General features: G+C 55.9%; 1 protein-coding gene and 1 pseudogene across 1 annotated transcript; both read left to right on the forward strand.

Annotated features, from left to right (window-relative positions):
• Window positions 1-4,540: 4,540 nt before the first annotated feature.
• On the forward strand, window positions 4,541-12,267 carry LOC128835688 (voltage-dependent L-type calcium channel subunit alpha-1S-like). The gene is made up of 9 exons (XM_054025274.1): window positions 4,541-4,577; window positions 4,722-4,883; window positions 5,520-5,725; window positions 6,806-6,909; window positions 8,166-8,314; window positions 9,401-9,482; window positions 10,349-10,509; window positions 11,002-11,227; window positions 12,219-12,267. Exons 1-9 carry the CDS (start codon window positions 4,541-4,543, stop codon window positions 12,265-12,267), a joined length of 1,176 nt encoding a protein of 391 aa, XP_053881249.1.
• A 23-nt stretch (window positions 12,268-12,290) lies between these two features.
• LOC128835690 (kinesin-like protein KIF21B) overlaps window positions 12,291-14,664 on the forward strand; it is a 52,706-nt pseudogene continuing 50,332 nt past the window's right edge.

The raw sequence follows: 14,664 nt of genomic DNA on the forward strand, positions 1-14,664 counted from the left end.
CAGTTGAAGCACCAGACAGCAAAGCCTCTGGACGAAGGCAGGAGAGGAGGGGGGCAGCATCCTCTCTGCCCAAATTCTGCATATTCTATTTGTCAAAATGACACAATATAATCACTTTAGTTTCAATTATTTTGGTAATTTATTTCAAAATACCTGTCAACAAGTATGTCAACAAAATGCAGACAACAGCAAAAAAGATTCTTCCAGGAGTAGAGAATTAAAGAAACCTTTATGATGACCCAGTTCCAGTTGAGGGGTGCTGGAAGGAGTTGTGTGGGGCCCCCCCAGAGCCCAGACACCTGCACTCCCGTCCCCAGAGCCGAGCCACACTGCACCCCCTGGCCCAGAGACCAACACCGCCTCCCCGCAGAGCCCAGCCGCAGGGCACTCCCTGCCCAGAGACCAACACCCCCTCCCCCCAGAGCCCAGCCGCAGGGCACTCCCTGCCCAGAGACCAACACCCCCTCCCCCCAGAGCCCAGTCGCGGGGCACTCCCTGCCCAGAGACCAACACCCCCTCCCCGCAGAGCCCAGCCGCGGGGCACTCCCTGCCCAGAGACCAACACCCCCTCCCCGCAGAGCCCAGCCGCGGGGCACTCCCTGCCCAGAGACCAACACCCCCTCCCCGCAGAGCCCAGCCGCGGGGCACTCCCTGCCCAGAGACCAACACCCCCTCCCCCCAGAGCCCAGCCGCAGGGCACTCCCTGCCCAGAGACCAACACCCCCTCCCCCCAGAGCCCAGCCGCAGGGCACTCCCTGCCCAGAGACCAACACCCCCTCCCCCCAGAGCCCAGCCGCGGGGCACTCCCTGCCCAGAGACCAACACCCCCTCCCCCCAGAGCCCAGCCGCAGGGCACTCCCTGCCCAGAGACCAACACCCCCTCCCCGCAGAGCCCAGCCGCGGGGCACTCCCTGCCCAGAGACCAACACCCCCTCCCCGCAGAGCCCAGCCGCAGGGCACTCCCTGCCCAGAGACCAACACCCCCTCCCCGCAGAGCCCAGCCGCGGGGCACTCCCTGCCCAGAGACCAACACCCCCTCCCCCCAGAGCCCAGCCGCGGGGCACTCCCTGCCCAGAGACCAACACCCCCTCCCCCCAGAGCCCAGCCGCTGGGCACTCCCTGCCCAGAGACCAACACCCCCTCCCCGCAGAGCCCAGCCGCAGGGCACTCCCTGCCCAGAGCCCAACACCCCCTCCCCGCAGAGCCCAGCCGCAGGGCACTCCCTGCCCAGAGCCCAACACCCCCTCCCCGCAGAGCCCAGCCGCGGGGCACTCCCTGCCCAGAGACCAACACCCCCTCCCCGCAGAGCCCAGCCGCGGGGCACTCCCTGCCCAGAGACCAACACCCCCTCCCCCCAGAGCCCAGCCGCAGGGCACTCCCTGCCCAGAGACCAACACCCCCTCCCCCCAGAGCCCAGCCGCAGGGCACTCCCTGCCCAGAGACCAACACCCCCTCCCCGCAGAGCCCAGCCGCAGGGCACTCCCTGCCCAGAGACCAACACCCCCTCCCCGCAGAGCCCAGCCGCGGGGCACTCCCTGCCCAGAGACCAACACCCCCTCCCCGCAGAGCCCAGCCGCGGGGCACTCCCTGCCCAGAGACCAACACCCCCTCCCCGCAGAGCCCAGCCGCGGGGCACTCCCTGCCCAGAGACCAACACCCCCTCCCCCCAGAGCCCAGCCGCGGGGCACTCCCTGCCCAGAGACCAACACCCCCTCCCCGCAGAGCCCAGCCGCGGGGCACTCCCTGCCCAGAGGAATGCTAGCTGGGTACAGAGTTATTGGGAGGCTATGGATGCAAATCACATGCAGATCAGCAAGCCACTTAGTGAGAGAGTGGGGGGCTTCTCTTAATAGAGTATTAAACTGGTTTGCTCCGTTTTCCCTCTTAACAACAGGGGATACGTGAATTAGAGATTCTCACCCAATAGCAGTATTGCCAACCTCAAGAGATCAAGAATCATAGAAGATCAGGGTTGGAGGAGAACTCAGGAGGTCATCTAGTCCAACCCCCTGCTCAAAGCAGGACCATGACTCACATCCTCTAAAATCATGTGATTGGCCCCACAATCAGTGAGATTTTTTTTAAAGAAAATCATCAAACTCTGTTTTTCAATCTGTCTTTTCGCTTTCGAACTCTCCTCTGCTTGTGTGTGTGTGTGTGTGTGTGTGTGTGTGTGTGTGTGTGAGAGAGAGAGAGAGAGAGAGAGAGAGATAATGTCCGGTTGACAAGTCAACCTTTAATGAACACGTGCCTCTCTCTGGCTGCTTGAATGGAAGCTGCAAGTAGACAGACATACTTCAGGAGAATTCAAAAGGAGAAGATGCAGAAGATGTTGTATTTGGGCTAGTCCTCAGTACCAAGAGATTCATTTCAATATAATAGTCGTGCTTCTGGTAATGGTATCTCCTTATGAGGATGGAGCCCCTCAAAAGTATCCATTCCAAAATGGAGAGCTACCGTAGAGGGAAGGCATCCATGCTGGTTGGAAAAAGGGGAGAATGTATGGGAAGTTCTTGTACACAGGTGTTGCCTGCCCAGAACTGGGCCCGAGATGGCAAACAGGGGGTTCGTTGCCCGGTGTGCTTGGCACCAATAAAGACACCGAGGGGAGAAAGCAAGCCAAGTTTATTTCAGAGCTCTGAAATGGCACTAGGAGACCGGCATGTCTCAAATCTAGTGCAACAAATACAAACAAATTTTACCTTTTATACTTCAAACTGTTTGCATACATCTCTTTGTCTGGCTGTTCCCCCTTACCTCTCCCTTCCAGACAACTGTTACAATAAGCTCTACATAAGCTTGTGAGAAAACTTTCTCAGTCTTTGCGACCTTGAGTTAGACGCCTGCAAACTAACTACCCCTCCTTTCCCTCGCTTCTTATCTCTATTATTTCTGCTAGTGTGAGTGAAACTGCAGCCATCTGTTAAAAAGCTGACATTACATTTCTGCTTCAGCCTACTTCAGAGCATGTAAGCAGTTAGCACAGAAGTAGGTGAGAGTTCCCAAGATGGAGTCACTGTGGTTCAGGTAGGCCCAGAGCAAAAGAGCTTCATCGGCACTTTTGGCCTTCCGCTCTCCCGAGTTACCTGGTAGCTATACCTAGTGGACCCCAACACAGGTATAACCCTAAGTACTCAGTGGAGAGCTCTGTCCTGTGACAAAGTTACAATATGATAGAAAAACCTAATTCACACACATTTAGAAATAGACTGAACAAGGCCTATAACATGGAGCCGGCAAATGAGCAATGAACAGCTGAGAAACACAAAGCATTCTCTCTGTGCAGCACGTTTTCCAATGATTTTTGAATAATGAGATGAGCTGTAAAGATCTTGACACGTAAGAAGATCTTTACAACAGCAAGCCCCTTTCAGAGCTTTTCTTAGCTCAGTGCAGTAGTTACAGTCATAATCCCTGAATATGATTTTTTTTAAAAAATAATCAATTCAGTCACATTCAAAGCATTTCAACAATAAATTAAACCGTCTTCTGTTGTTGTATAATTTTGATAACTACATACGTATGTACATGATCCAGTAATTACAATGAATAATTTGGTTTTTAATTAATAATTGTCCAAATAACTAAAAATAAATCATTTTTTATTTTAAATAGACTTCTCTTTCGCAGCCTCCCCATCCCCCCATCAGTTCAGGCCCCCCATCAGTCCCCAACCCCTCAATCCAGCCCCCGGAGCCTCACCTCTGCTCCCCCTAGGTTTCCTCGCCCCCCTTTCCCAGGCCTGGGGGTTGTAGTGGGGTCCCCTCTCATCTCCCCTTTCCCAGGCTGGGGGGTTAGGGATGGCTCCCTCTGTCCCTTTCCAGGCCAGGTGCTGGAGGGGAAAAGAGCAGAGGTCCTGCCCTGTCCATGTTTTTCACAGGATGGGAGGAGGGAACGGAGCCAGTGCTGGCTCTGCCGGCTTCCAGCAGGACCAAACTTCGCAAGGGGGCTGTAGCTTCTTGCATCAATTGACAAGCTGGTGCCTGCAGCTGGCCCTGTCTAGGGGGGAGGGGGAAGAGCGAGGGCACGGCAGGCTCAGGGGAGGGGGCAGGAAGGGGTGAAATGGGGGCAGGGCCCATGGCAGAGCCAGGGGTTGAGCAGTGAGCACCCCCCGGCACATTGGAAAGTTGGTGCTGGTAGCTCCAGCCTCGGAGTCGGTGCCTATACAAGGAGCCGCATGTTAACTTCTGAAGAGCCGCATGTGGCTCCGGAGCCACAGGTTGGCCACCCCTGATCTAGATAGTCCCAGTGCTAGTGCCCCTCGCGTAGATATAACCCACCAAGACCCAGCATGCGTCAATCCCACCATAGCCTGTTGTGAAAGGAGCTGGTGGGGGTCACCCCAGTGTCTAGGAGCCAGATGCCCCCATCGTGAGACCATCTCCCAAGGAGATGAACTGTGGGGACTCAGCCTTCCCCGATCCCTCTGGGGCAGTGTGAGGGGGCCTGGAGCTGCTGCTGCCTGTAATGGGATTGAGAGATTTCAGTCACCAGGGCTTTCCTTCTCACACACACCCCCTCCTGGGACATATAGGGACACATGCTGGGGAGGAAGGATGGCCTAGTGGTTGACACCAGTGAGAGCTGGGCCCAGGTCCCTCCCTCTCTTCCCTGCCATGTGCTGCGGTGGCGAAGCGGTTCAATGTGTCTGTGAGACGCCGTGCTGCCAGTTAGGAGGGGAGGGGTGTGTGACCTGTTACCCTTCTCTCTCTCGGCTGCAGGCCTGCAGGTGGTCCTGAACTCCCTCATCAAGGCCATGGTGCCCCTGCTCCACATCGCCCTACTGGTCCTCTTCATGATCATCATCTACGCCATCGTTGGGCAGGACCTGTTCAAGGGAAAGTTGCACAAGACTTGCTACTACATCGGGACAGGTCTGGAACGTGGGCGACCCTCCCACCAGCCGGGGGGGGCATGCCATAACCCTCCCAGCCACACCATATAGCCATATAACCATATGACGTGGCTGGGAGGTGTATGCCATATCTGGGGGCGTTATATGACTACATGGCATGGCGGGGAGGTGTATGGCATGGCTGGGAGGTGTATGGCATGGGTGGGGGCATTATAAGGCTATATGGCATGATGAAGAGGTATATGGCATATCTGGGGGCATTATATGGCTATATGGTGTGGCTGGGAGGGTTATGGCATGGCTGGGGGAGTTACATGGCTATATGGTATGGCTGGGAGGGTTATGGCATGGCTGGGGGCATTATATGGCTATATGGCATGGCTGGGAGGTGTATGGCATGTCTGGTGGTGTTATATGGCTATATGGCATGGCTGGGAAGGTTATGGCATGGCTGGGGGCATTATATGGCTATATGGCATGGCTGGGAAGGTTATGGCATGGCTGGGGGCATTATATGGCTATATGGTGTGGCTAGGAGGTATATTGCACTGCGCCAGAGCCCTCCTCTGGGTGGGGCTGGGGGCTAAGGCACAAGCAGCAGCAGGAGGGTAGTTGTCCTTCTCCTCTGCTCAGCCTGACTTCTGTGCTTCGGTTTCACCCTCAGATATCATTGCCAAAGGGGAAATGGAGAAGCCATCCCCGTGCACCACCACCGGCCACGGGTATCACTGCACCCTCAACGGCACTGAGTGCAGGAGTGGGTGGCCAGGGCCCAACAACGGCATCCCCCATTTTGATAATTTTGGCTTCGCCATGCTGACTGTGTACCAGTGCATCACCATGGAGGGCTGGACGGAAGTCCTCTACTGGGTAGGTGAAGGCCTGAGCCCGCTGGCTGCGAGGGAGGAGATGCCGGCACGCTCTTTGAACAAGAACATGGTACTAAGCGGGTTGGGCTGGCCAGGCTTCCCAAATGGTGGGAATCCTTCCGGGGCAGCGAGCCCCGCAGACTCTGCAGCTACTGGATGATGTATCCACTGAGCAATGAGCTCCCAGGGAGAAGGTGGCACCCGCCAGTGCAGCAGAGTGTTTGAACCCTGCCTAGCCAAGAGAGTCCCTGTCCAAGTACCGCTGAGACTCTCAAACAAACCCCACCCTTGCCTTAAAAGACAGGAGCCTGGTGGGAGCGAGTCCTCGGACGGCTCCTCAGCTCTGGAGCTCAGGTATAAGCGACCATAAACTTGCCCTCCAAGCCACGAAGAATGGTAGGGGAGGAGGATGGTGTGACGGCTCAGGGACAGGCTGGGAATTGCAGAGCTGAGTTCCAGTCCCGCCTCTGCCTCTGGAAAGCGCTTGGTGTGTTACCCTTCTGGGCATCCTTTGTTCCCAGGAGTGTGGGCTGAGGGCAGCTTGAGACACAGGTTGCTGGGCCAGTGTCTGATATTGTATCTGGTGGCTTTTAATAATAACACCACCTAGCTCTTATACAGTGCTTTTCACCATTAGATCTTTAAGCATTTCACCGTCATTAACCTCCCCTGCCCCACTCACCCCCCGGGAGGCAGGCAGGACAGTGCTATTATCTCCATTGCACAGATGGGGAGCTGAGACCCAGAGGCTAAGTGACTTGCTCAAGGTCACACAAGGAGTCTGTGGCAGAGTAGGGAGTTGGGTCTTCAAAGCCTTAAACTAGTGCCCTAACTACTGGGTTCCTGGGAGGAAGGCTGGTCAATGAGTAGGGACAAGTCTGAAACCTGGGAGACCCAGGTTCAATTCCCTGCTCTGCCACAGACTCCCATTGTGACCGTGGGCAAGTCTCTTAGTCACTCTGTGTCTCAGTTCCCCATGCGTAAAGACTGTGAGGTGCTCAGCTACTCCAGTAATGGGCTTACCTGAGCCAGGTGGATTTGGTTCTCCCCCTGGATCTTCATCTGCCTCTGTCCTGCTCAGGTGAACGACGCCATCGGGAACGAGTGGCCCTGGATCTATTTCGTCAGCCTCATTCTGCAGGGCTCTTTCTTCGTTCTCAACCTGGTGCTGGGCGTGCTCAGCGGGTAAGGCGTGTGGACTGCATGGTGCCGCTCTCCTTTCTATCTGTCCCAGCAGGGGTCTGCCCTGAGGGAGGGGCCGGGCCCTTATTGAGTTTGGGGATATGAACAGAAAGTCTGAAGGGGGTTTTTAACCTTTTTCTTCCCTTCTTCCTTGGTACCTTGGCTATCAAGGCTATCAAGCCTTGTCTTCCCTTTTCTCTTGGAGAACTCTTTGGATGACTCAGGAATGTGGAGCAGGGGCGCTATCAGCCCTTAATTGAAGGGACAGGATGGTGGAATTCTTAACACAGAGAGCTTTTCTCCCCAGTCTTAACAAAACCAGACAATGAACACATTGTAATTATTCAGTTGTATTGTGGTAGCACCTAGCAGCCCCCATTCTGGCCCAGGACCCCATGGTGCTAGGTGCTGTGCAAACACAGAACAAAAAGACAGTCCCTGCCCCAACAGCAGTTTTAAATAGTCCCTGTAAAATTCCCTTCCCTTCTCAGTTAACCAGGTGTCACTTCCTTGGTCCCTGCAGTGTCACAATCTTACTAGTCCTTGAGTCTTCCAGCATAGCCAAGACATGAATTAAAGCAAACGGGTAAAATACCACTGAAAACAAATCCACCCGTCCTTTCCAGGCCTGCTTTATCCCTCAGAAGGGAGCAAAAAAAGGCCAAGCCCAATGTTTTTCCCCCTTGACAGGTCACCTTTACTATGGAGAATGTGGGGAAATGGGCACAGCTGGCAATCTCTCTGCACCCTCCAGCTGCGTGAGCTTCCCCTTTAGCTCTGACACTCTGTTATGATTTTCTCAAGGCTTTCCAGTATCGGATACTCCTGTGTGCCTCAACAGCAGCAGTGGGGACAGCCATTAGTGCTCCTAATGTTAACCTGCCCTCTTTACAATCTAGCTGTAGTAGTTGGTTCTGTGGTGTCCTGTGGCAAGGAGTTCCACAGGATGATAAAAAAATGGGGAATAGGGAAGCATTTCCTGTTATTAGGTCTGTATTCCTCCCCCTTCCCCCGCAATTTTGTACTATATAACCAAGGTAAAAGACAGGACTGATCCATTCTCAATCTTCAGTTGAGTTAAAGGAGTAATTCCACCAGCTGGCAGCAGTAGTAGGCTCTTGTCCTCTCTGGGGACTAGCCAGTAGAATAGGACGTGGCACACACTTGATGAGTGTGTCCCATGAGCAAGGTCTGGATTGAAGCTGCCCGCAGAGCCCCCTCTCCATTGGCCTCATGCCAACCGTCTGCGTTTGTTCCAGGGAGTTCACCAAGGAGTGTGAGAAGGCCAAGTCACGGGGCACGTTCCAGAAGCTGCGAGGAAAGCAGCAGCTGGAGGAGGATCTGAAGGTCTACATGGACTGGATCACCCATGCCGAAGTCATGGACAGCCACCGGGCCAGGGAAGAAGGTACCATCCTCACCTGGGCAAAGCCTCTCGCTTCTGGAGAATGGTTAAATCCTCCACCGTGGGGGGGGGGGAGGGGTGTCTGTGGGATGAGCGGGGTGGGAGGCCGGGAGAAGGTGTGCACTTGCTCCTAGTTTACTCATTGAGGGAGGCTGCCCCTCCCTTGACATTATCCAGGTTCAAGGATTAGAAGCTGCTTCAGACTCGCCAGAGATGAAGAGTTTTTGGAGAGGAAAGACCGTCCTATGGCATAGAACAGGCCAAGGTCTTGGGAAGCCCGTAGGCTGTTCCTGGCTCTGCCACTGACACACTGGGTGACCTCGGGCAAGTCACTTCACCAATCCGTGCCTCTGTTTCCCATGTGTAGTGGGATCTACTAACACTTGCCCATTTGGGGCTGAAATTAGTCACATTTGCTAAGGGCTTTTGAGAACCTGAAGTGGAAGTTGCTATAGAAGAGAGTTATTGGCCCCCCTTCCCCATTACCTCCCTGGGATGCTGTTATGTGCTTGGATATAATCCCTTGGCTCTTTGTTTACTCTGTGGGGCATTTTACACAGCTGTGGAGCTATATGTAATGATCAGAATTCTGAACGCCATCGCTGGTCCCCTGCTCTCTATTGCCACCGGTTACACTCCCGCGGTGTCTAGTATCACTCCATTTCTTTGCACATTACGATGCCAAAAAAAACCTCCTTCCCAAACTTGTTCTCTTGAGTGCGGACGTGTCTCTTGAGGAGGTTTGTATCTCTTAGGGAGTTATTAGATGGGAACCCTTCCTTTGCAGATGTGCTTCTCAGGGTATAGCTACGCTGCAATCACTTTCATCTAGCCAGCTCGGTCACCAGAGCCGGTGAAGCCGCAATAGCCCTGTGAGTGATTATGCGCTGATTTCACCGCTCCAGTATCGGAGCTAGCGAGATTAAAGTGCTCTCGGGTGCATCTGCACAAGCTGCGATCACACCTCCGATTGCAGTGTGGACATACCCTTAGAGTTCCCCTTCCCTCTCCGGTGGGAATCCATTGCCGATGTCCCCATGTGTCTCTTGAGGGGGTCCCCAGCTCACTGAAGATCTCTCTCTTTCATAGGGATGCTGCCATCAGAGGAAGGGGGTTCAGAGACCGAGAGCCTGTATGAAATTGAGGGCATGAACAAATGGATTCTCTTCTTGTGAGTATACACACACACACACACACACACACACAGTCTCTCTCTCCTGCCTGATCCTGACTCTCCTGCTCTTGGAATCAATCCTGTTGTAAGAGCCCCTATCGGAAGAGCTGGTAGTTTTGTTGGGGGGGTGGATACACCATGTTCAGTGCAGCCCACGCAAAGGTTGATTTTGCTATGTCCGGCTCTGGAAAAAGGCTAGTTCAGGTGGTATCCCGCCTCTTCTTTTGGGGGACCATGCGTCAAGCTCCTCTCCACTATCTCTCCTCCTACCCAGCACACCCCAGGGCTCCGGGAACTGCGTGAGTGGTGTCAGGAAATCCAAGGTCATTCCAACTGATGAACAGGTGAGGCCAGCGCACTCTTTAAGGGGCAGTGTCCTCTCCAGAGCATGCATAGGACCGGCCGCCATGCGGAAGGGAAGGCATCTCATGGACCCTGCGCTGAGCGAGCAGCCCGGACACCTGGGCAAGTGCCTTAGCTTCACCATCTGTTCCTATTCCTTGGGCAAGTGCCTTAGTTTCACCATCTGTAAAATGGGGATAAATGAAGCACACTTCCCCAGGGCTTTGAAACAAGTTGTTCATTAACACACCAGCATCTCCTTTGTTACCCTGGTGCATCCCCATTTGGCGTCGTGGTGATTGAGTGGGGACTTTGACTCCGTGCTGGTAATAGTTTGGGATGGAGGAAAGGTGGTAGAGAGGGGCAAAGCGGTATCCCTGCCTGCAGAACCCCTCTCCTATGCGTTTGCTTGGGTCCCTGGGAGCTGGTGGGCAGGGCGCTTTGCAATGACTCTGCCCTCTGGGGCTGGGTGCCGGGGGGCAGGGAGCCCTGAAGTCACCCCTCTTGGCCCATCTCTCTAGCCGGCAGTGGAGGCGATGGAACCGCCTGTTCCGCAGGAAGTGCCGCGAGGTGGTGAAGTCCAAGTTTTTCTATTGTCTGGTGATCCTGCTCATCTCTCTGAATACCCTGTCAATCGCCTCCGAGCATCACTGGCAGCCCGAGTGGCTGACTCGTGTGCAAGGTGAGCAGAGAGGCCCGGGGCTGGGGAGCCACTGCCGGTTCAGTGCATGCACGGGCATGCATGCGCACACGCCTGCCCACAAGTGAACACCCACATAGACACACACACACACCAACGCACACACGTGCATGCGCCTGCGCACCACACACACACGCAAAAGTGCACGCACACCCCCCGTGCCTGTGTGCACATGTAGTTTCCTCCCGGTCTTGTGTTTCCCCTCCTGCACACAGACCCGCCTCTTGCTGGGGTGGGGAAGGGAGCGTTCTGCTGCCGCTGCTCAGGGCCAGGAGCTGGGCAGGTAAGTGTGAGTCAGGCTCCTCTTCCTCCCTGCTGCGCTGCCCCAGGATCGTAGGCTGGGGGAGAGGGAGGCAGCAGGGGGCGTAGTGAGAAGGCGGAGGAGGATGTGGTCTCATGAGCAGCTGCTAGTGGCCATCGGGGGATCTGCCGCCTCAGTCCAGAGCGCTGACCGGCTGGGTTCGCTGCTTGCAGACAGTGCCAACCGGGTGCTGCTGGCTCTCTTTGCGGCCGAGATGCTGCTGAAGATGTATGCGCTGGGCCTGCGCCAGTACTTCATGTCCCTCTTCAACGGCTTCGACTGCTTCGTGGTGTGCGTCGGCATCCTGGAGATTATCCTGGTGGAGATCAACGTCATGTCACCCCTGGGCATCTCCATCCTGCGGTGCATTCGCCTGCTGAGGATCTTCAAGATAACCAGGTGGGGGCACCTCTCCCCAGGGCCTGGGGTCAGGCAGTACAGGCAGGGGGGCTTGCACTGGGAGGCTGGGCTGTCCTTACCCCTTCTGAGGCCTCAGGCATGACTACAACTATGAGCTGCCAGAGGCTGAGGAAGGGGAACTGGTGAGTTCTCTGGCCTCTGTGTGGCCAGGGTCAGGATACCTAGTGTCTGTTTACAACTCTGGGAGGGGAGTGGGGTCTAGTGGTTAGAGCTAGGGCTTAGGTGTCAGGACTCCTGGGTTCTATCCCAGCCACAGGAAGGGGGTGGGGTCTAGTGGTTAGAGCAGGGAGTCTGGGAGTCAGGACTCCTGGGTTTTGTTCCCAGCTCTGGGAGAGGAGTGGGGTCTAGTGGGTCAAAGCAGGGGGCGGGAAGCTAGGACTCCTGGGTTCTCTCCCTGGCTCTGGGAGGGGAGGGGGGGCTAGTGGATCAGAGCAGGGGAGGTGGGGGTCTGGGACACAGAACCCTGGGGCTCTAATCTGACACTGACTCACCGCTATCAGCGCCCAGCTGATCAGGCTGTCCTGTGAGTGGTGGGGCAAACCACACTCTGAGTAGTTACCTGCGGCCCTGCTGGAAGGAGGGCGTGGAGAGTGCAGGGTCTGAGCCCTATTGTCTTATCCAGCACAGTCACATCTAGGTTCAAGTACACATTGGGGAAGAGCTATGGGGCTGGGTATGGTATGTTCAGACATCATAGTACCAGGAGTGAGGGAAATGATGCAACAGGAGTGGGGGTTAAAAGGGATGAAAAAATCAGTTGGGACACCAACAGAGATTCCCTGGTGACAGCCAAGAGGCAGCTGTCATGGGTACACAGAGGGCTCGTTGCTGAACCTGGGGTTCTCCCCAGCTGCCTGCGTACATTGCTTAGTGTCACCACACAGGCTCTCGCTAAGTCTGGGCCATGGAAGGGACTCATTCCTTACATCTGAGCATGCTCCCTAAGCTCCTTAGCCCCACCCCCTCTCAGATATCTGCTCAATGTCTTCCTGGCCATCGCTGTGGACAATCTGGCCTAGGCCGAGAGCCTGACGTCGGCCCAGAAAGCCAAAGCCGAGGAGAAGAAGCGGAGGAAAATGTCCAGGTCGGTGCTGCTCTCTGCTGCTTAAAAGCGGGAACCCCCAAGGGCCCAGGGCTTGCAAATCAATGTGAGCTGCTGGTCTTGGGCATCATCTCAGCAGCATTCATTGCAACTCTGCCGTGGCCTGACTCCTCACCTCTCTTTTGTGGTTCCCTGTCCAGAAGTTACCCAGAGAAATCTGAGGAGGAAAAGCTCCTGCTGGCCAAGAAGCTGGAGCAGAAAGCCAAGGCTGAAGGAATCCCCACCACAGCCAAGGTCAGTGCCCTCTGAGCTCGTCTGAACAAATGTCTAGGGGAACTTTCCCTGGCAGTTGAGGAGTACGGTACCCAGCAGTAATGTCTTCCCATTATTTGTCCTGTCGTGCATGAAAGGTGGATGGCCATGGCGGGAGGGAGGGAGATTTCCCCAGGGCCCACGGAATGACTGGGGACAAAATCCTGAGCTTCAGCAGACGCATCTCCGGAGACTTGTAGCAAGACGTCCATTCTGTATGCCCTGTAGGCCCGGATCATTCCTCTGACGAGCGAGCCTGCTTTCCCTGTCCCCTCCCAAAAAGCGTGGCGGGGGGACGGGGAGTGGGACTCAGTGGGTACAGGCCCAGGATCAAAGGTCCCATATCAAAGGACTGTCTCGGTGGAGTTTCCACTCAAGATCTTTCTACACACACGTGTTCACAGACACACACACATATAGGGCCCATCAGAGGCCCTTGTCCAACTGGCCAGTGATCCTGGCTCCCCTGCCCCTTGTTATATTTATTATTAATTATTTCTATTATGGTAGCGCCTAGGAGCAGTGGCAGATTAGCCACTGGGCCCAGGGCCCCAGCCAACTGGGGGTCCCCGGAAAAAATCTGCTGGCAGCAGCGAAAGCCTGGAGCTGCGGCCGCCGGGCGGGTGAGGCTGGAAAGCCCCCACGCACTGACCCTGTTCCATGGCAGAAGTGTTGGGCAGGGGAAGCCCCCTCCACAGCAGCCAGACCCATGTCCCACAGAGAAGCACGGGGGTGGCGGGGGAAGCCTCAGCATCCAGACCCTGGGACTGAAGGAGCTCTCACACCCTGCTGTGGCCCCAGGGCCGTGGCACGGGACAGAGCTTCTTGGTCTTGGGGTGCAGTGAGGGGGCAGAAAGGAGCAAAAGGGGTTGTGGGGCTGCAGTGGGGGGGCAGAATGAGGAGGACCCTGGGTGGAACAGGGGCGGGCCCCAGGGGAAGGGGCAGAAAGGGGTGGGGCTGTGGGTGGGGCCACAGGCGAAAGGGGTGGGGAGGGGCCCCCCACTTGCTCTGGCCCAAGGCCCCAGGGAACCTTAATCCGCTTCTGCCTAGGAGCCTCCGTCGTGGGTCAGAGCCCCATTGTGCCAGGCACTGTACAAACACAGAACAAACAGATGGCTCCTGCCCCAGTGGGAGATCGGGGGAGCTCTCCCTGCCTCTCGCCTGCAGCATTGTCCCGCTGGCCTGCGGAAGGCTGGCACGCAGAGCCCTGGCAGTGCCACGGGTGGTGTTTCCGGGATGCTCAGTTAGTCGCCCCTCTCTCTCCTTCTCAGTTAAAAGTGGACGAGTTTGAATCAAACGTGAATGAGATCAAAGACCCCTACCCTTCTGCTGACTTCCCAGGTAAGGCTCTGGCTTGATCCTTGCCTCCAGCCGGAGAGACTGAGGGAGCGATGGAAAGGGTTGGGGTGGCTTGCAGAGAGAAATCCCATTGGAGGGCTCTGGTCCCAAGAGTGCAGCTCAGCTAGTGGCTTATTATGATGCAGAAAGCCACATGGTTTGTTTCCAGCAGACGCCGAGCTGGAATAAACTCTGTGCAGTTCTCTGCAGCACTTGGTCTGTGTATGAGGGTAGGGCGTGACCAGGGAGTTCTACCTCTCTCTGGGGAGGATACCAGACTCTGCACATGCCTCTTCCTTTGCTTGTGGGGTGTTACTTGCCTCACTGACGGGTGAGTCTTGCTGGCCACTAGGGGGCGCACTAGGCGACATAAGATGGGGGACCCCCCCACACACACTGAGAACAATGGGAGCTGGGTTTGGCCTGGAGGATTTGAAGTCAGGACGTCGGGGGATACCCCAGGGTTTTGTCCTATGGGTCTCTAATGGCAAGCAGCATCTTGCTCCACAGCGGGAGTGTGAGTACCCCCAGGGACTGTGGGGTGCGAGGGGAGCCACAGCCCTTCGTCTAACTGTGGTGGTCACAATCTCTCTGCCCAGCATAAAAGGAAACATGGCCAGATGTCAGGTTCCTGATCCCTGCATGGAGGGTCAGAGCTGTTTTGCTGACTCATCCTGCAGCTGGACCACGGGGTCTCATCATCCCCAACTCCGGATGGTTAAGG

This window comes from Malaclemys terrapin, chromosome 4, assembly GCF_027887155.1.
Source record: "Malaclemys terrapin pileata isolate rMalTer1 chromosome 4, rMalTer1.hap1, whole genome shotgun sequence".
NCBI classification, from domain to species: domain Eukaryota; kingdom Metazoa; phylum Chordata; order Testudines; family Emydidae; genus Malaclemys; species Malaclemys terrapin.

Coding starts and splice junctions, on each gene's coding strand:
- LOC128835688 (XM_054025274.1), top strand. CDS start 4,541: ATGCTGGGGAGGAAGGATGGCCTAGTGGTTGACACCA. Junction 4,884..5,519: donor CATCGGGACAGGTCTGGAAC/GTGGGCGACCCT, acceptor TTTCACCCTCAG/ATATCATTGCCAAAGGGGAA. Junction 6,910..8,165: donor GTGCTGGGCGTGCTCAGCGG/GTAAGGCGTGTG, acceptor CGTTTGTTCCAG/GGAGTTCACCAAGGAGTGTG.